The sequence below is a fragment of the Peromyscus californicus genome, unplaced genomic scaffold (genome assembly GCF_007827085.1).
Source record: "Peromyscus californicus insignis strain IS unplaced genomic scaffold, ASM782708v3 Scaffold_4__1_contigs__length_199733344, whole genome shotgun sequence".
NCBI classification, from domain to species: domain Eukaryota; kingdom Metazoa; phylum Chordata; class Mammalia; order Rodentia; family Cricetidae; genus Peromyscus; species Peromyscus californicus.
In genome coordinates this window covers 18,316,757-18,338,736 of record NW_026294562.1, presented here as the reverse complement: position 1 = coordinate 18,338,736, position 21,980 = coordinate 18,316,757, and the positions used below count along the sequence as shown (strand labels likewise).

At 43.4% G+C, this 21,980-nt stretch overlaps 1 protein-coding gene across 1 annotated transcript; it reads right to left on the bottom strand.

The window, feature by feature from the left end:
• Positions 1-229: 229 nt before the first annotated feature.
• Positions 230-21,266, bottom strand: LOC128094350 (cytochrome P450 2C44-like). Its single transcript, XM_052712677.1, is given in 11 exon segments — positions 230-769; positions 772-831; positions 2,252-2,393; positions 4,788-4,993; positions 6,206-6,347; positions 7,450-7,626; positions 8,114-8,270; positions 8,989-9,142; positions 16,855-16,943; positions 16,945-17,015; positions 21,049-21,266. Coding segments are annotated over 11 exon segments (1,494 nt in total). The 5' UTR covers positions 21,229-21,266; the 3' UTR covers positions 230-653.
• Between the last annotated feature and the right edge of the window lie 714 nt (positions 21,267-21,980).

The following is a 21,980-nucleotide window of genomic DNA, read 5'->3' as shown; positions in this document are numbered from 1 at the left end:
TCAGGAGGGCCCAGCCACGAATGTCCGAGTCCTAACACTAGGTGTGGTTTAACTTCTTACAGATGCTCTCTGAGTCACATGCAGACCAATGGCTGCACACAGATGGAGGGGGACCAGGGAGAGCTTTGTGACAGGTGACCTATTTATCTCATCTTTCTAGTGGATTATCTACAGGTCAAGAAGAGGGATTTTTCTTTTGAGACAAAATGAAGTCAAACATACAAAGAAACTCTATCATTGGGGTGAAAATTTATTTTGCGGATGTGATACAAATCATATAGATGCTTTGAAGTGAGAATTTAAAAACGTATGTAGGCCATTATATTAACTTCTCTGTTGTAAAAGTGATAGAAAATTCATTTATTTCCAAAGCCATACAAGAAGCTCTGCTGCTTGCTGATGGGTCTGACAAAGGCCTTCTGGGGCGACAGTTCTGCTGGGGCCTGGTTTATAGAGGAGGTGAGGAACACAGACACACGGCCTGTGTCCCGGAGCTTTCAGGACCTAGACTTCTATGTCAAGGAATTTGTAGACTGAGACAAATGCCCATGTGGTTTGAATGAATAATGTTTCTGGCCAAGACAGTACTTAGAATAGAGACATTAGAAAAAGGGACCAATTATTTCAATTTAAATGATTAAAAGGACAAACTTTTATCTAGGAATGAGACACAGCTTATAAGGTGGTGGAAGATTGATAAGCCCAGTAGCCACAGGCTTGATATCTAGGTCCCAAGGCTCCAGAGACTTTAGGGAAAACGTTTGCAGATGGTGGTGAAGAACAGGAACAGCTCCATACGGGCCAAACTCTCACCAACACAGGACAGCTTCCCTGGAAGGGGAAAGCACCACATTAGCTCTTTTCATGTTCAAATGAGACCTGAAAGCCACTGAAAATGCCAATCAGGATGCTCCGGAGGATAGTAAATTAGCACTTATCAAAGCACTCTAGGGGCTGGAGAGGTGGCTCAGTGGTTAAGATCACTTGCTGCTCTTGTAGAGGACCCAGGTTCCCAGCACCCACGTGGTGGCTCACAAACAGCTCTAACTTCAGTTACAGGGGATCCAGTGCTCTCTTCTGACCTCCTCGGGCCTTACATGCACATATATACACATACACATACAATTTTTTAAAAAATAAAAGTTTTGAAAAACACTGAAGAAACAGTCATCTTCAACGCTGTAACACTTCCAAGGGGTTACCTGTAGGAGCTCGCAAGGCTTCGAGGCCAGCACTCAGGTCATTACTTATGACACGATGAGATTGAATGACACCTAGCCCTGGCTCTATAAAGGATTAAGCAAATCCTTGTGGATCTGTTATACAATGCAGCCGGAAAGCATTTTCACGGAAGATTAGCATCTTTTATACAGTGTACTACGTGAAGCAGATTATTGCAGATTGTACAGAATAAACCAAGTTTAGTATAAAAACCTACACACTACATAAACCCTGATACTGTTCGAAGTGCCTGTAGTGAGAGAGCAAGAGATTGTCTCTGTAACGGGAAATTCCAAGTAGTTTTTACTTCCCTCTATTGTGGTTTCTTGAATTTTTATGCTGAACACTTATTATCATTGCAATTAGAAACAATGCATATTAAACTTACTGATTGATTGATTGATTGATTGATTGATTTTTGCAGGCCTAGAAATCAACCCTCGGGCCTTACGTACTGTAGACAACTGGTTTACCACTACAATCCCAAGCTCCTCAAACTGTTTTTTTTTTTTTAATGCTAACCAAACAGATGCACAGATTAACAATAAGGAAGAAGACCTGCTGGCAATGCCAAGTCGTTTTTATGACCTAACAGGAAATATAAATAGAGGCCAGACTTTGAAGACAGAAGATGGAGGGGACTGAGGCTCTTTGACAGACTCTGGCTCTGAGAATCAGAAGATTAGTAATAGTTAACAGTTAAAAACGAAGACATCTGCATCTGTGTTTTGGAAAAGTTAATATTACAAGAGGAAATCAATAGATAAAATCTGCAACAGTGAGTTACTTTATCACCAGGCAATAGGTGACATCTGAATTTGAGTAATGTTTGTTTTCCTTAAAAACCTGCCTTCCCAGCCCACAGAATAGTTCCTGGAAGACTTACCTCATGTGACTGGCGGAGAGACTTAAATGTCCCTCTAGACCTGGAACATTGTGACAGTTTGATCAATGGACTTTGCATCAATGGATCACTTACTTATGGCATAATTCAGTGAAGCTAAAAATTGCCCGAGACGTGTGTATTTACCAAGGGAGAAGGGAACAAAATAGTCTGTTTTCTTGAAGCAGTCATTTTTATCCAGAAAGTGTCCTGGGTCAAATGTCTTTGGGTTGGGAAACTCCTTATGATCCAACAAGATGGAGGACAGTAACGGGAACACAGCAGTGCCCTGGAGTAAACGGGGGAGATCACGGTGATGCTCTGCCACACGTTAGCTCAAAGCAAACACTCCTATTAACAATACATCTAGTCGGGAAAACACTCACACGCTTCCCTGAAGACTGTCTCAGGTTATAGCCGCTACACTCTCTTAGCTATTGACAGGATAGCTCTTTGTGGTAAGAGTGATAGTCAGTGTTCAATAATAGTTGCTGAAATCTGAGGCTTGCAGCTCACATTGTCCACACACGTGCTTTAGTGGGGCTTCTGCCTCAAGCTGAAAGAATCACTTTTTTATGTTTACTTTCTTTTTCTTTCTGGATTCAGATGCAAGTGAAAGGAAATGAGATCCTGAGCCTCGGATCTATATAGACTCCATTTTCCTCACTTGTAAAATGTGGTAATGGAAACAGCCTTCCCTCCTCGCCTGGTAAGATTTTTGTGAAGCTTAGATTTAGATTCCAGCTTCTTCTCAATTTTTTTTTTCTCTCAATATAGGGTTTCTCTGTGTAGTTCTGGCTGTCCTGAAACTCACTCTGTAGACCAGGCTGGCCCTGAACTCAGATATCTGCCTGCCTCTGCCTTTCAAGTGCTGGGATTAAGGGTGTGTGTCACCACAGTCTGGCAGATTCCAGCTTCTTAGACTGTGGGTCATGATCCCATAGAAAGTCATAAATGTATGGGTCCTGGTTAGTCTTTATGAGCTTGACACAGCTAGAGTCAACTGAGAAGAGAGAACCTCAACTGAGAAAATACTCTCATCAGATTGGCCTATGAGCAAGCCTAGGGGGCGTTTTCCTGATGAATGATGGGTGTGAAAGTACCCAGTCCACTGTGGGGGTGCCACCCCTGGGCAGGTGGTCCTGGGTGTGGGAGAAAGAAAAAACTGGACCAGCCAGGAAGAGCCGGCCACTCAGCAGCGTTCCTTCACAGCTTCAGCTCCTGTCTTAGCTTCTTCCCTCAACGGACTGTAAACTGAATATAAATAAGCCATTTCCTCTCCAAACTGCTTTTGGCCACAGTGTTTTATCACAGCAATATAAAGCAAACAGTGAGGGTGGGCACTGTACATGATTTGGCAACAGTGAAGGGCTTCTGAAGACACAAGGACCAAAAGCATAATCAAAATCGCACATGTAAAGAATCTGAGGCATGCTGGGCAGCGGTGGCGCTCGCCTTTAGTCCTAGCACTGGAGGGGCAGAGCCAGGCAGATCTCTGTGAGTTCGAGACCAGCCTGGTCTACAGAGCGAGATCCAGGACAAGCACCAAAACTACACAGAGAAACCCTGTCTCAGAAAAAAAAAAAATCTTTCATTACCAAAAATATCTTTAAATCTTTTTTTTTTTTTTTTGGTTTTTCGAGACAGGGTTTCTCTGTGTAGCTTTGCTCTTTTCCTGGATCTCACTCTATAGACCAGGCTGGCCTCGAACTCACAGAGATCCGCCTGGCTCTGCCTCCTGAGTGCTGGGATTAAAGGCATGCACCACCACTGCCCGGCTGAATCTTTAAAATTCTGCAAACTTCCTGCTTGCCCTTGAGTACTTTTTTCTTGCAATTTTTGTTATTAATGTAAGCTTTTTCTTAGCTGGTTTGGTGGCATAGACCTGTAATCTCAGCACAGCAGTGACTGAGTTAGACGGAATGAAACATGGAGGCTCGAGAACTTGTTTTATTAAAAGGGAAGGAAAGGCCCAGTGATCCTCCTGCCTCTGCCTGCCACAGTGCTGGGTTATATGTGCATGTCATGTCCAGCTTTTTACATGGGTGCCGGGATCTGATCTCAGGTCCTTGTGCTCATCCAGCTCTCGCCCACCGAGCCCCTTGGTTTGTCTTGTGATGTGTATCTTGGTTTTGGATTACCACAGAGTTTCTGCTCCTAGGCCCATGTCAGCTAGACAGTATTTGTAGACTTGCACTTTAGCAGACTTTTGGACTCATCTTTTTAAGATTGGATGCTGGTTTGGGCTTGGCAGTGTTTTGGTCACATTTTGGTAGATTTTCTCCACGTTATGTGCTACAGAGCCGTTACATGTAGATGCAGCACCTTGCTGCATCCCTAGCAAGCACACATTAACTGTCAGCCACAGTGACAGTCCAAATGTCTGAGTAACTGGAAATCAAGATCCAAGACAACGATGTGGCTTAGCGTTAACACTGCTGCACCTTCCCATTGCCGGTGAGCTTCTTACTCATCAACGCCACTGCTCATCTCTACATGGGACAGGAAGACAGGAAGGGGTCTGGGAAGCTTAGGTCTGCCTCCATATTCTAAGTAGTCAGAGACGAGGCCAGAGAGGTGACAGTCCCTGTGTTCTTCTGGTGACTCTCCCTGCACAGAACTGAGAGGGTCTCCCCAACAGCCCTTCCTTCCCAGTCAGTCATCTTTTCCAAACACATCTAACCTTGGGGATGGCACAGTGTCTGAATTTCGTGTCCCTGACCACAGCGTGGGGCAGACTAGAAGGAAGGAGAGTGATGGATCTTTGAACCTCATGCAACACAGCATCGGTGCAGGGCATCTTCACTTTGTCCTCCATGCTGCGGGGGGGGGGGGGGGGGGGGGGGGGTGTGTGTGCAATCACAGGATCGGGTTCTTCATGAACGTTAGCTGCAGAGACATGAGACATTGAAAGGGCTACTCAGGCCTTTATTTCTAGGAGATCTGGAAATACTTCCACGGAGTGATTGAAAGTGGCCTAGAGAAGGCTTTGTGGGAGTCAAAAGTGTGCTGCTAGGCATCCCTGTTTCGCAGCAAATCCCAAAGGTTGGAAGCAAAGGCTGGGGCAGTAATGTGCACAGATGTATTGTGGTTAGGAAAAGACCCAGGCATTCCCAACTGATCACATGATTCCCAGCAAATCAGCCATAGAGGGAAAATGTTTGCTCCTTTTTGTGCTGGGAGACTTTATCAGCTTCTCTCGCTTTCCTGTTATCTCCTGTGGAAATGGTAACGGCGTTTTGAGCAGTAAATACTGACTACCTATAGTTAATATCTGAGAACAGGCATGAGATTATCCAGCTTCCCTACAAACTATAAAATCATGTTTGTGACCCACCTGATGATCTATAAGCTGTTAGTGGTTGCTGTAGAAGGGAGATTTTCCTTCAATGGTGCAGCTACTGATAGGCTGCCCATTCTCCTGTAGTAACCCTCAGCCATTTCCTATAAGCAGCCCTAACTAAACTCATTGGTATACACACGCGCACACACACACACACACACACACACACACACACACACACACACACACAGCCAAAACCTAACTCAAAACAAGAAAATAGGGGAACTAGGGTCTACCTGGGAAAAGGAAGGGGATCAGCAGGAGGAGTGGGAAGTGGGAGAAATGAACAGGATCGAAGTACACTATATACATGCAGGTAAAAGTTATAATGAAACCCATCATTGTAAGTACTTAGTATATACTAATAAAAAGAAACATAAAAATTACATCGGAGCTTAGAATCCCCCTTGGGGAGTTTGGTGCACTTTAAAGGTGGGGGAATAGAAGCCTGCAAGATGAAGGAACTCACATGAGGTCAACACACCATGTGTTAGCAGGTCCAGTGTGGTTTTATCATGGAGCCCATTACATCTTTTGCTCATTATGGCTTGGGTTTTGTTTGTTTTGGTCTCTTTTTCTAACATATGAGGTTTGAGTTTCATAAGTCCTATTTTTGAACTTAAGTGAAAGTCTTTTAGTTCCTAACTTTCTTTCTTATCGGCACCATGGGACATAATTCTGTTCCTCAAAACCAACGTCCTTCCCAGAAAGCGTCGCAGCCCCACCCTCCTTCCTACACTGTGGACTCATCCAGGCACCTTGCACCTTGGGGTACTTCACAAGGAGCAGAATCCTGAATCGGAGGGTAATACTGGTTGTCTCAGTGCCTGCTGTAAACAAGTTGGACCCACAGATTGCCAGGTTCTCCAGATCAAATTCAGATTTCAGGTTGTGCTTCTCCTGTGGGTGGTAGAGTCATGGGCTCTGTGAGTTCAAGAAAAGGCAATGGTTTCTTAAAATCCCCATACATAAGATTCCTTTTGTTTGCTGTACTATTGTGAATTGACAATCAATTATGAAGTTGAATCTTCTGGGCTCAAATCTCAGGTTAGCCAAGACACAGATGTGTGCCCCTGGTGCGTTACTCAATCTCTTCCCTGAGTTTCACAAAGCTTTAACAGAGACTGGAGCATTAAAGGAGGAAGTTCTCGGAACAATGCCCCATACACAAACACTTGACGGGTGATAAGTTCTTGTGCTGTATTTAATGAAAGAGACTAGTTGATAAGCTCTGTTGGAGGCCGGTGTAGGAAGGTCACTGGGGCATGACTAGCCAGCTTCGCTTTTTCTACCCAGCGCTATGGCTCTTCTGTGACTTGTTTGCTATGTGGACCAGGCTGGCCTTAAACTCACAAGAGATTTACCTGCCTTTGCCTCCTGGGTGCTGGAGTTAAAGGCGTGTACCACCACACCTTGCTAGTTTTCTTTTTTCCAGAGAAACACATGGTCCCCTAACATTCACCAGAATGAACAGGCTGTTGCAATGAACCTCTTTGGTAACTGGAGTAAGTGTAAATGTCTCAACTGACACAGGGAACTCTGTGATCAGTGGAAGGGACATCAGTACTCTTCTCTCAGACATCCTTTCTAGGGAACCTGGCTATCCAAGTCGTGTGTGTGCTTACGATACAGTTGAGTGGGGTTTTCCTCTCGTCTATACAGCTGGGGGACTCTCACGTGGACAGTGCTAATTTTCAGAACTCACAAACTGGTTTTCAGGTTTGGAGCTCTAGATGTGATTTTAGAATCGTACTGTTTTCTCCAGTCACACTATGTTTCATGCTCAGGCATTCCAAGGACCAATGCTATGCAATGGCTGATACTAAGTACACATAACATCGCTTACAGTTCATGTATAGTCTTTGTTTCAAACCCTTTATCCAGCAATCCATAAAACCCCAGAATTATAACAATTACTTTCATATGTGACTCTGCTTTCCTGCATCTTCATGGGGGGCTAAAACACATAAAGGAAAGAGGTCCCCCTCCCCAGGCTCTGTACCTCCTCAGTCTTGCTGAGGAAACAGTTAATGTAGTCCCGGGGGTTAGCAGGATCCAGGGACTCCTGGTGCTCTTTCACTTTCTCCAGAATGAAATTTTTAACATCACCAAGTCTTTTTAAAAATTCCTTATGCTTTCCAGGCATATGCTTCATAAGTGTTGGCCATAGATTGTACATCTAAAAATGAAAGTGAGCACAGACAAAAACTCAAAACTTCACCTGTGAGGAGTGGTGTAGCGAACAGAGGGGAGGGGGTAAGCACAGGCAGAGAGGAGTGACCCCTCTGTCCACGGCTTGTGCTCTGCTCAAGCTCCGCTCAACCTGAATGCACCGAGGGGGTTTCAGTGGGAATGCCTAGGAGCGGATTCCCTTTCTCCATCCCTCCTCTCCGCTTCTTTCTCTCTTTAGTTTACAGGGCTGGGCCTCACAAACATCAGACAAGTGCTCTACAACTGAGCCGCACTCCTAAACTACGAATTTTTCTGAGCAGACCGGATGGAGCAGGCAGAAGGCAAACTTCCGTAGATACTGGGCTAAACACAGAAAAAGAGAGGGAAGGGCACTGTGCTCACAGGTCAGGGGAACCCAGGGCCTTGGACTCTGTAATAGGCTTCGAGTCGACCAACAAGGACAGTGACAAACAAGGGTAGAAGCTGGGTCTTACCTGGCACCATACAGAGTTCACTCGGTGAAAATTTTTATTTAAAAGGTCCATGAGAATGAGGAGTGTCTTATTCTTGTAATGGAAACGCTCATTGAGGAGGATGGGGCAGATCACATTGCAGGGAGCACAGGCCAGGATGAAGGTGGGATCACAGGGTGAGCTGGTGGGGAAAGAATTTCAACACTGAGATCCGTTGTTTGTGGTGCTCAGGATTGAACTTCGGCCCTTGCCCATGCCAGGCAAGCCCTCTCCCACCGAGTTATAGTCCTGGCGCCTCAACAATGAGCATTCTATTCATCCTGTATTAGGATTTCAAGAACTGGCCTCTCTTTCAGATTTATACATATGGTTTATTCCTCTAAGCTTCCTTTATTAGGATGTAAGGATCTTATTCATATTAATTACACATGTGTATGTTAGCATATACAGTATGTATGTTGTTAGTATATTCCATTATTCTCATTATAGCATGAGATACTATATGCTCTATATAGTGTAATATTATAATTAACAGCACATTTTGTTATTATATGTATAATAATAGCAATGAGTAATATTATGGAACATTTCTAATATATTTGGTATTATGCAAATGGTTTTACTATGTCATTAAATCTTTCTATTGATTTTTTACTTGTAGCCTGATTTTTTTCAAATAATGCAAATGTATCTTAGAAAAGTTTAGTAATTTGTCCAAATGTACATCTAGTAAAGTGCTATGGTTAGAAATTGAATCCAGCTGAAAACATCATACAGCCCTAACTAACAGCCTGGGGATGATGTTTCTATTCTGGCTGATGTCTTCACAGACAGGGCAGACCTTGGGCCAAGGGACTCCTAAAGGAGAAGCAAGGACTAGGGGCAGGCTACGGGGTTCACCTTCCGTTTGTCGTAACTCCTCCACAAGGCACTGGGCATCCTCCTGCACCCTCTCTTCCAGGCTTCTCTTCCCCATCCCAAAGTTCTTCATGGTCATGAGGGAGAAGCGCCGCAGTACCTTCCACCTCTCTCCACTACTGAAAACTAGTCCTGGGAAAAGGGACAGAATGTACATCTAGGGAACGTGTCCTGTACCACAGAGGCCAACTTCCCTACAGCTCTTCTCTTGTCTACACTGACTGCTGGTGCTCCTTATCTGGATTCAGAGCTGACAGTTCAAGCCACGTGGAGTGCAGTTCAACTGAAATGACAACTGTCACAGAAATACAAATCTAAGCAACGGTCGAGAGGAGCAGAAATGTACAAAGAGGGTTGCTGGTGGATGAAGAGCAACTTCAACCAACTATGGGAAGGACTTTCGTCTGGCTCTGTTAAAGGCAATCAAAACCATCATGTGATCTCACGGAGTTCTGTTTTGATACTTAGTCTGTCTCTAACTTGTGTGTGCTTTTCTGTATTAGAGGATAAATACATCTGAAATAGATCAACATAGGAATTATGCTTCTGTCCTCCGAATTTACGCTCTGCAAATGTTAGCCTTATTGAAGGAAGTTGAAACCAGGCTGAGCGGTGGCTCATGGTTAAGAGTGCCTGCTGCTCTTTCAGAGGACCTGGGTTCAGTTACCAGCACCTGCATTGGGTGGCTCACAATCCCCTGTAACTCTAGTTCCGAGATTTAGTGCCCTCTTTTCGGCTTCTGCAGGCATGCTGGTGATGCACAAACGCTCATGCAGGCATATACACACATAAAAAACAAAAAAAAAACCTTTTGAAAAACTAAGAAGAAACAAGGAGCTGGAATGCAGCACGGTCCATGGCAGTAACTTTTCAATTTCTTCCTCTCATAAAGCCAGGGGTGTATCCTGATTTCCCCCTTTAGATGGGGCTGGCCAATCTAAACCTCAGGGGCATCCTCGTGTCCTCTCTGCCCTTTGCTACACCTGACTTTGTTAAGCCCTGCTGATTCCAGCTCCAAAATGCCTTCCTTACCTTTCCCTTCTTGCCAGACCATACTACACTATTACACTTTAGGTTTAATATTTTTTAGAAAATTTAAAAGTCCTTATCAATTATGATTAGTCTGTTTAAGGTTACTATAAAGAGATGATACCTGAGGAGTAGCTGGGGGTGTAGGTCAGCGTCTTAGTTACTTTCCTAGTGTTGTCCTAAGATACCATGACCAAGGCAAGTTCCAGAAGAAACCGTTTATTAGGGGCTTACAGTTTCAGAGGGTGAGTCCATGATCGTCATGGCAGAGAGCATGGCATCAGGCAGCAGGCAGTAGGCATGGCACTGGAGCAGGAGGGAAAGCTCACAGCTTAAGATAACAGCCATGAAGCAAAGAGGGAGCTAACTGGGAATAGTTTCTGAAACCTCAAAGCCTACACCCAGTGACATACCTCCTCCAATAAGGCCACACTTCATAATCCTTCCCAAACAGTTCTACCAGATGGGGACCAAGTATTCAAACATATGTGCCTATTGAGGCCATTCTCATTCAAAGCACCACACTCAGTTTCTAGACTGTCAACCTAGAAGGCACGAAGCCCTGGCTTTCATAAAACTGGACACAGTGGCACTTGCCTACAATCCCAGCACTCAAAAGGAAGAAGTGAGGAGAGCGGGAGTATAAAGTCATTCTTTGTTACAAGCCAGGGCTGGACACTGAGGAGAGACAAGAACGAGGTGTGCAGGGGGAGAACACAGTCCTAAGGAGAGGCTGTTTGATGGGAAACTGGGGTTTATTTAGCTCATGTTTCTGAAGGTTCAAGAGCATGGTGCCAACATCAGCTCAACTCTGGGATGGCCTTGAGAAGGATGAATCCCATTGGAAGGAATGATAGAGGGTTTCTTAGTTAGGTTTTTATTGCTGTGAAGAGACACCATGACCATGGCAACTCTTACAAAGGAAAACATTTCATTGAGGTGCCTGGCTAACAGTTTTAGAGGTTCAGCAGTCCATTATCATTATGGTAGGACATGGCGGCATACAGGCAGACATGGTGCTGGAGAAGTAACCGAGAGTCCTACATCTTACAGGCAAAAGGAAGTGGTCTGAGACACTGGGTGGTATCTTGAGCATCTATGGGACCTCAAAACCCGCCTCTACAGTTACACACTTCTTCCAACAAGACCACACCTACTCCAACAAGGCCACACCTCCTAACAGTGCCACTCCCTTTGGGGGTCATTTTCTTTCAAACCACCCAAAAGGGAGAAATCACCTCTTCAAGCAGGAGGCCAAAGACAGACTGGGTCCCACCATCCTTTTCTGGGGGCACACTCCCAACTGCCATAGGGATCCTTCCAGGCTGTCTTAAAAGTCCCACAGGGCTAATCCGGGAGCCAAGTAGAGACTCACGAACCCTTGAGAACAAACCGTATCTACACCATAGCGACCTCCAGAGTAGGTTCTTTCCTCGTTGCTCTAAATCTACAGAGTTTCTGGATTATTCAGAATCAACCTTTGAGTAACACTAGCATGAAAGTCTTACGCTCTCTCACGCAGTGTGCCTGGGTTGTTCGGCACCCGTTTCCCCATTTTGCTTACACTTCTGTTCCTGGTCTATTTGTGCATTCGATTCTCTAGCTGGTTTGAATGTATTGCTACCGAGGGAACCCAATCTCATTACTGTGAGAGTTTCTCTAGCACTGCTTATCTTCTGAGTACACAGATGGCAGAGGGTTGGATTCTCCTGGGCTGGGAGTATATGACAGGAAATACGGAAGAGGCAGAGAGCCAGTGCACTTTCTAGGGACTGGTTGTAATAATGAGCTATGTGAAGGACACTTGGGTTCAGAGTACTGTCTAATAAAATTTAAGGTCAAGGCTATAACAACGCTCAGATCAGGAATCCTCTATTACCCTATCTCCAGATTGAATGTAATCTATGATAAACCCATGCTTTGATTGAGCAGTTGGTGGCTATCACCCTCAAGAGGCTGGAAATTCTCATACTGCATGTCTATATATAAAAAAAAAACCATGTTTATACACAAGTGGTACACAGATATACATTCAGGCAAATCATACACACACACAAGATTTAAACTTATAAAATTTAAGGCTTTTTTTTTAATTATCAGAATATGCTGGTTGTGGTGGTGCACACCAGTAGGATTTGCTGAAGGAGGAAGAGATAGGAGGATCACGAATTCAAGGCTAGCCTGAACTACACATAAAAATAATTACCAGAATATCACCCAACGTTGTGAAATCTCTAAACCTCTAAGAAGACAGCCATTTATTTTAAACTGTGAACTTATTTTTCTTATTACTGTGTTTATGTGTGTATGATGGGTGTGTGTGAATGCAGGCACATGCATGCTATGTATGCATATTGTGAAAGGATAACTTCTGGAGTCTGTTCCCTCCTTCTACCACAGGTTCCATGATCAAACATAGCTTGTTAGACTTGGGTGGCCCGTTTTCCCCATGGGCCATCTCGCTGGCCCTTAACTTTACAGTTTAGTGAATAAACAATAACACCTAATTCCAGGGGTCAAATGAATAAACTAAGGGTTTGAATGGTTGCCACTAGCAATGGTATAAATGTTTAAGGATCAAAGAGGTAGGCAAAATACTGAGTAGATAAATGCCAGGAAATATTTCAATAATTTGATTAGCTGCACACACATTGCAGCAATCTACAGTAGTATTATATTGTTCAAAGGCATCAGAAAGCCAGTTAGTATTTTAGCAGATATTCCATTTAGCAAAATATTATTCACTGACTTGTTCCCCTCCCCCAAAACACTTGGGTAAGCTAACCCCCAGTATCGTGAACATGACCTGACTTAGACAGGGTCTTGTTTTTGTTTTTGTTTTTTTGGTTTTTCAAGACAGGGTTTCTCTGTGTAGCTTTGGAATCTGTCCTAGATCTTGCTCTATAGACTAGACTGGCCTCGAACTCACAGAGATCCACCTGGCTCTGCCTCCCAGGTGCTGGGATTAAAGGCATGTGCCACCACCACCCAGCTAGACAGGGTCTTAACAGAGGTAGTCAAGTTGAAATGAAGTCATTGGATAGTCCTTAACCCAACGGGATGATCCTTATAAAATGGGGGTATTTGCATGTGCACACGTGTGCACACACATGGTTTCATATGAACATGAATGCAGAGGTTAAGGTGACATAACAGATTCTCTTGCACAGCTCACAAAAGGAACCAACTTGCTGGCACCCTGATTTCATACTCCTAATCTCTACTATGGGACAAGGCTCTTTTGCTTTAAGCCACCCTCATGTGGTGCTTTGCTATGGCAGCAGTAGGGAGCTGAGACAGAAGGGAAAGGAAAACATTAACGCTTTGTCCATTTTCCCTCCCCACACAAGGTGGGGAAGGAAGTGTTCATTGCTTCCTTCTCACTGCATGCAGGTAAGGCACAGTAAGGGAAGTTTATAAACTCATTTTCTCAAAGTTGCAAAAACTGCAAATTTTAGGCCAGTAACTTTCCCCCATCTCAGCCCAATCAAGCCCAGCAGCTTCCACATCCAATCAGAAATTAACAGAGACACCAAGAAGGCTCTCTGAGCTGAAACTGATCTGAAAGTTTCTTCCCTGAGGACTGACTTACATGGTACTAGAAAGAACCATGCAAGCTTCCAAGGGAGGAAACCAATCAATAGTCCTACCCATCTATGGTGCCTATGAACCACAACAATGACCAGCACAGAACGATAACCTGCTGTGGGATAATGCTTTTGTACATTGGTTTAATAAAACGCTGATTGACCAGTAGCCAGGCAGGAAGTATAGGCGGGGTGAGCAGACTAAAGGAATGCTGGGAAGAGGAAGGCTGAGTCATGAGTCGTCAGCCAGACACAGGGGAAGCAAGATGACAAGGCAGAACTGAAGAAAGGTACCAAGCCACATGGCTAAACATAGATAAGAATTATGGGTTAATTTAAGTGTAAGAGCTAGTTAGTAATAAGCCTGAGTTAATGGCCGAGCAGTTATAAATAATATTAAGCCTCTGTGTGATTATTTTATAAGCAGCTGTGGTACCATGGGGCTGGGCGGGACACAGAAAATCTTCCAGCTACAATAACTCTATGGATGCAGTAGTGGCATACACACCTTGGCAATAACCAAGAACTCTCTAATTGGGTGGAAGACTATTCAACAGGAGGGAAGCGTCACTGGTACTAGAAAACTCACCAGCTACTCAGGGCTAGAGGAATCACGGTGCTGGAGGAGACTCTACAACTGGCATTTCACTAAGTCAGCATAATCCCTAACAACAATCTAAACACTTGTTCTTACATCCATAGGTAAGTGTAGCCCTCACCTCTCATCAAGGGAACTTCTTTGCATCAGACAGAGACCATTACAGAAAACCACAACCAATTAAAATACAGAGTTGCAGAGCTCAGTCCTAACTGATACATACCTACAACGCAATTCTGTACCTAAAGCTGAGGGATCATTTTGGAAGACGGGATAGAACAAGGAGTTTTCTGTGAGATTGTATGTCCAAGGGATGTCAGTTTCACCAACATGGCTGATAAACATGACCTGTACAAGGACAGCCCCAACAGACATGCTAACATGAAGGGGAAAGACCATGAGGCTCAACCCTACATAAAGAACTACAGGCTGCTAAGGAAGGCTGAGAATGGGAGAAATAGTCTTCCCCAGGGAAGAGCACACCAAATGTTTATCCAATACCAAATGGTCAACTCTGAAATATATATACAAACGAGTAACATTATTCAGATTGAGCATGTTGTATTTATGTATTTAGGTGTACACACACACACACACACACACACACAAATGTATGTAACAACAATTAATGAAAAAGAGGTCATGAATTTGAAAGAGAGCAAGGAGAATTAATTATATGGAAGACTTTGGAGGGAGGAAAGGGAAGGAAGAAATGATGTAGTTATATTATAGTCTCAAACAATTAAAAATACTAACAGAGAAGGACACAACAGCCAATGCAATCAATCAGCTTGTTTTGTCCAAAGGGAGGCGTGGCTGCTGCTGCAGTTGTGCTTTGATCTTGAGAGTGGCCCTAAATCACTCCCCTTGTACAACTCACAGTGTATTATATGTAGTTAGGATTCATAATATACTTCCAAAAGAATCATTTCTATTTATCTGGGATTCAAAGTTTATCATTTTAAATGGCTTGAAAGAAACTCTTGGTTTTTCTTTTCTTTTTTCTTTTCCTTTTCTTTTTTTTTTTTTTTTTTTTTCCCGAGACAGGGTTTCTCTGTGTAGCTTTGCGCCTTTCCTGGAACTCACTCTGTAGACCAGGCTGGCCTTGAATTCACAGAGATCCTCCTGGCTCTGCCTCCCGGGTGCTGGGATTAAAGGTGTGCGCCACCACCGCCCGGCTTTGGTTTTTCTTTTATTGTGGAACATTTGACACATATAAAGGAATGTCTAACACATGTTTAAGTCTTGAATACAATAGTAAAATGAGTTCTCTGTGCACCTGTATCTAACTGAGAATGGAATGTGACTGGGATGATCATGTCTACTCATAGGCTCCTCCTCCATCCTCTTCTCTCCTTCAGTTTCCAGTAGCTGCTGTATCTGGTCACGATTTGCTGTTGTGGCCACTGTGCCCCGTTTGCCCCATGGGAAGCTGCACTCCACTGCCTCTCTCCGATACTAGACCTGTGTGTAACGACTCCTGTTAGAAAAGCTTCTTATGTGGTTTCAGCTCAATCCTGTGCACAGAATTAAGTTACAGGTGACTTCATCTGACTTGACGCTCATCTCCAAGGAGCTAGAGACTGTTGTATAATGAGATGATGTTAAGCTCTTCATCGGTTTTCCTTCTTTTTCTTTTTTGAGCTTCTAAACCCCATGAGTGTCCTTTGTATAAGAAGCCCCCTTTTTTTATTCACTGCAGATTTTCTAGATTATGCCCAAGTTTATTATAATGAACTGATTCATAATGAGTCCTGAATAATTCCAAGATGAGGGCTAGCTATGCCAGAAGACAAGACAACTAGGTTGAATCACTTGATTGAGTCACTTGATATCCTGAACTTCCAACCTCAAGTTAATTTAGTGGGCTCTGGAGATAAGAGTTATAAGCTATGTGACAAAACATTTGTGAACTGGAGAGATGATTCAGTTGGTGATGTGCTTATCCCACAAGCATGAGAATTGAGAATCTGAGCTTAGATCTCCAGTACATAAAAAGCTGGGTATAGCAGTGCACAGCTATAATTCCAGCACCGGAATGGGAGGGGGCAGAGATAGGAGGATTCCCGGGGCTCGTTGGCCAGTCAGCCTAGCCCATTGGCAAGCTCCTGGTTCAGTGAAAGATGCTGCCTCAAAAATTAAAGTGAAAAGCAAGGACAACACATGACCTATGGCCTGTAAATGTACACACACACACACACACACACACACACACACACACACACACACACACCCCTCCATCAGTTATGCTCATGTAATGTTATCTCAGGCTACACTCTGGACACCAAGGCTAAGGTGAGCATCCCAAATGTGCTTCATCCTTTAAAAACCTCTGCATTTGGGATCCTCCAAGATCTGCCCTACACATCTGCTCAGTATGTAATGAAATTGTGACCTGGAACCTCCAAGTGTCTGTCTGTCATTTGTAATGTGGTCAGTCTTGTTGGGAACTATACCTATCCTATGGAATCTTTAATAACTCTGAGCATTGGAGTCCCATTGCAGCGCTGCAAGCTTGTGGTTAGCTGCTAAGTGCAAAACAGACATGGAGTAAGTTAGTAGCCAGATCTCTTTCCCCTAAATACCCAGGTATCAAGGGCAGTTCGCCTGCAGTTTGGTTTGAAACATACCATGTCCTTTCTGGCTATCTTCAACAATGGGAAAAGGTCCTCTCCCAAGAAATTCAGCACCTTGGTCGAGAAGAGCTTCTTTTACCATTGTATCCATGTAGGACCACAGTAGGCCAGGATCCAATGTACAGAGTGTAAATAGGTTTGTACTCTTTGGCCAGCTGGAAGAAGAGAGAAGCCCTTGGGTAAATAGTATTGTGAAATCTTTCTACTGGACGCTTGTAAGAGTTTTGCACAGAGCTTGGCCTTTGCTCCATCAGTCTCATTTTAGAAATTTAACCTTAAGGATGTGGTCCTTTCACTCCTTCATTGCACATGCAACCTTACTAAGTAAAAAAAATTCTATTGAGTGTGTATACTACATCTTTAGTTTAATATAAATGATATTCCCTTCTAGATCTTTCCCCACATTTTTTATTAAGTTCTCCTTTGGCATCCAATACTATACTTCTTATCACTGTCCTAGAATTATGCACCATTCGGATTTACAAATGTCATTTATTTGGTTGTTTCTTTTTTAAACTTTTCACCATGTATATTTGTTGTACATAATACTGTTATATAAGGGCATTCCCATTCATGGATAGAATGCATGTTGAATATATCCTGCGCCAAATATGAATGCTTCCTTCCTCTCACTTCCACTAGATTTTAAATTCTGTAATTGCTCCTTGATGTGTGTCTTTCATTCCTTCACTCATCTCCCAGCTTCCACTCAGACAGTGGAAAATTCTGTCACCCTAAGCCACCCTTTTCTATCCCCAAAGACACAGCCTGCCAGTCCTTCTTCTCCCGACCTCTGAGTCAATGGCTCTTCTTCGTATCTTCCAGAGACGTTCCACTGCCACCACAGCCACTGCTCACTCACCAGACCTGTGCCCATGTGCATAGTTTTCTGCTTCTACAAATGACTCTTTATGCTGGGGGTGGGCCATTTCCCAGCTTGTGCACTGGATTCTAACCCCCTCAAGCTACAGTGCAAAGCACAGTTCTTCAGAGCATAGCTCCAAAAAGCTGTCAAATCTGCTCTTTACTTTTTCTCCCCCAGTCTTTCCTGTAACCTCAACATAAGCTCTTACCAACATCACTGTGCTGAAAACTTATTTTCCGAGGCTCCCTTAAAAGTTCTACTTTGGCCGGGCGGTGGTGGCGCACGCCTTTAATCCCAGCACTCGGGAGGCAGAGCCAGGCGGATCTCTGTGAGTTCGAGGCCAGCCTGGGCTACCAAGTGAGTTCCAGGAAAGGCGCAAAGCTACACAGAGAAACCCTGTCTCGAAAAACCAAAAAAAAAAAAAAAAAAAAGTTCTACTTTGCTAAGTCTCATGTTATTTTACCAGCAATTGGTGTCTGACATGATTAAAATATTTCATTTAATGTATCCTTCCTTTGGGCTCCAGGACACCCCACTCTTTGGGTGCTTCTCTTACTTCACTGGTTCCTCCCCTGAGACTTCTAAGTATCTGGGTGACTCCTTTGTTGGGGTCTCTTGAGATTATGCCTCAGTCTACCTATCCCAGTAGGATCTCATCCTATTTCATGGCTTTAAGTACATTCTGATTCCCAAATTTTAAAAATGTAAATTTGGGCTCATCCCTTGAATTTCAGTTTCATATGTTAAATTACCTGCTCACATTCTCACTCCAGTAATTAGTAGGTCTTTGAAATAACATGTCTGACTGAGCTTTTTGTACACTCTACCCTTCCAATATCAAATAAATGAAAAACACCTGCTTCCAGCCTCTCCCATCTTATTCTGTAGCAACCTGCTGAGTAGAAATTTGGCAAGCATTCTTCATTCTTTATCTTGTACCTCTTCTCAAACCTGTCAACAGGTCCTGTTGACTCTGTCTTCCAGGTACAGTTAGAATTAGGCACTTTCCTTACCTCCTCTGTTCTTACACTAGTCTGAGCCACCGTCATCTCCCCCCAGATTATTGCTGCACAGGTAGCCTGCCTCTTTTTTAGCATCTTTACAATCTGCCCCTAACTACAAGTTTGCAGAGCCATGTGGTTAAAACATAAGTCATATTATGTCACTTCATCTAAAAGCTTTGATGTCCTCTCTTGGAATAGAAGTAATGTTGTTATAGCAGCCCTGAAAGTATCATGAGATCTACTCTTCTGAATTTCTTTAGCACTATGGTCCACTTCTGCCCATTTTCTTCTCTTGTTTATTCTGCACTCACCTCCTTGACTCTACTAAGCACCTTTTGCTACAGAGTACTGGATCTTGTTCCTTTTGCATAGAATATACTTTTCTCTTCTTTCCTTTATGGCTTTTTCTGTCACCTTATGTAGCTGGAGTTTTCCTGCCTGGCCCACAATCAGGACAAATCTCTGTCACCCGCCAGTCCCACAGCCACTCAGACCCAACCAAGTAAACACAGAGACTTATATTGCTTACAAACTGTATGGCCATGGCAGGCTTCTTGCTAACTGTTCTTATATCTTAAATTAATCCATTTCTATAAATCTATACCTTGCCACGTGGCTTGTGGCTTACCGGCATCTTCACATGCTGCTTGTCATGGTGGCGGCTGGCAGTGTCTCTCTGACTCAGCCTTCCACTTCCCAGAATTCTCCTCTCTCCTTGTCCCGCCTATACTTCCTGCCTGGCCACTGGCCAATCAGTGTTTTATTTATACAGAATGATATCCACAGCAACCTTATTTGGCAATTTTTTTTACAAAACTAAGCATATGACCCTGCAACCATGTCTCTCGGTATCTCAAAGAAATTGCTAACTTAGGACTACACAAAACCTGGATATTTGTAGCCATTTTATCTGTAGTTGCCAAAAGTGAATGAACACAGAAACTGTAGTAATTCAGACAGAAATGATCTGTTAGCCATGAAAAGACGAGGAGGAATTCTTAGGTGCTTATTATTAAGCAGGAGAAACCAACTTGGAAAGGTTACATGGTATATGACTCATCTACATGACATTTTAGAAAATGCAAAACTAGGGAGACAGTAGAACTGTGGTTGTCAAGGCAGCACAGGGGATTTCTAGGACAGTGAGACTATTCTGACATTTTAAGGGCAGATATGCACCATTATGCATTTGTCCCAAGTCCAGAGAATGCATACAGGGAGAACTCAAACGTAAACTCAGGACTCTGGATAAAGATGCATCAATGCAGTTCCTCAATTATAAAAGGTTCCATTTGGTGTGGGATGTAAACAGGTGATGCCATGCATGGGAAGAAGGGGCATTCTTTGTATCTGGAGCTCAATTACTCTTTAAAACTCAATGTGCTCAAAAAGTAAAGTTGAGCTAATGAGATGGTTCAGCAAGTAAAGGTGCCTGCCGAGTTTGCTGACCTGAGTCAAATCCTTGTGATCTACATGGTGGAAGAAGTGGAAGGAGAGAGCTAAAGCCTTCAAGTTGTGTTCTAGCTTCCACACGTGTGCCATGGCATGTGCTCTCAAGCACATAAACACATATATGCACACATACACAAACTAAATGTCATAAAACAGTTTTCAAAGTGACGTTTATTACAATGTTTGCTTCTTTCCATCTCCACATTATCATTTTCTCTAGTGACATGCAAAGACATGACTTGTTTTCATCCTGAGTCACTCGTATTAGAAGATGCTTGTCAAGGATGGGGATTTTTCTATTGTTATGCATTAATATTTCCAGATCTAAAAGACATCTTCTCATAAAGCATGGACTAATCTGTTCATCTAATAAATATTAGTGCAAAGATTTATAATCAGAAAAATCCTTATACAGTTTCTCCATTTTGAAGAATGTATTTTTGCACAGTGAATTTAGGAAGATATTATTTCTCCGACTGTAGCCAGGGCAGACAAGCTGTGTTAGGAAGAGAATGGGTCCTCTTTAGAAGGAGAATCACAAAGCTTCCCTTGGATAATCTTGTATAAAACAATAATATACACGTTTACATTTGTCAAACTTGCCTTTGGTATTATATGTTAATGGCGTCAGCCTTTCATTTAATGTATGTTCTGATCCAGAATCTTATTCAGAAGCCAACCTCTCACTACCTGCTCTAAAGTGATCCAACCCTAAACAGATGAGGATTATTTGCATTTCTGTAGCCCCCAAAGGAACATCCCAAAGAGCCTATGTGGTGAGCAGAACTAAGGAAGGAAGCCGCGAGAGCAGAGTCCAGAGGTGAGCATTTAACCCAGAAGCAAAGAGCCAAGGAGGAAAGCCCTTACCTTGGAAAGAGATGCAGGCATGTCCTTGAGGTTTAACTGCAGTACATTCCCAACCATGGGAAGTGGGGTCGGGCCAGGGGGCAGTCTTCCCTTCGTGCGTGTTTTTGGCCACACTGAAAGCAAACTAAGGCTAATCAGAGAAACCACAAGAGCAAGGGCTGTGACTCCCAGCAGCTCCATTTCAGCCCTGGGATGTTCGCCACCTTCGCTTGAAAGGAAGCAAAGCTTATGCAGGGGGTGTTCCTTGTTGGGCAAAGGCTGCTCTGAGTTTTGGACTTGGAAAAAAAAACCCGGAATGGGGTTGGGTTTGTTTGTTTGCTGAAGCCTGAGCTCAAGAAGGGCTGTTATGGGTAAAAAAAAAAAAAAAAAAAAAAAAAAAAGAAGGGCTGTTAATTTTTACTTTTACTCAGAAAATCACTAACTTTCTTTCGGTTTTTGTATGTTTATGGTGTGTGTGTGTGTGTGTGTGTGTAGGTCAGAAGACAATCTTAGATGTCGCTTCTCAATCCCCACCTTGTTTAAGACACATTCTTCATTGTTTGCATTTGCGTATGCCAAGCTATCTGGCTGTTGAACTTCCAGGGATTCCTGTTCCCGCCTCCCATCTTGCCAGCTGACCACTGGGACTACAGGTGCATATGACCTCACCCAGCTTTACATAGACGTGGGGTTTGAACTCATGGTGTCTTGCTTGCACAGAGAAGGCTTTCTTCTCTGAGCCATCTCCCTGGCCCTTTTAATTTTCAAAGACTCAGTACTGCATGTTCTTTTTCTCAGCTCTGAGAGTTCATTACATACAAAGCTGCATTTTACTTTTCATAGGTTTTTAAAACTGTTAAGTAATTACATTCACAAACTATGAAAAAAAAAAAATTAGGTTACTTGCCCTGAGTTGGTTTGGAAGAGGTTCCTCGGATATCAGGTCTCTCATG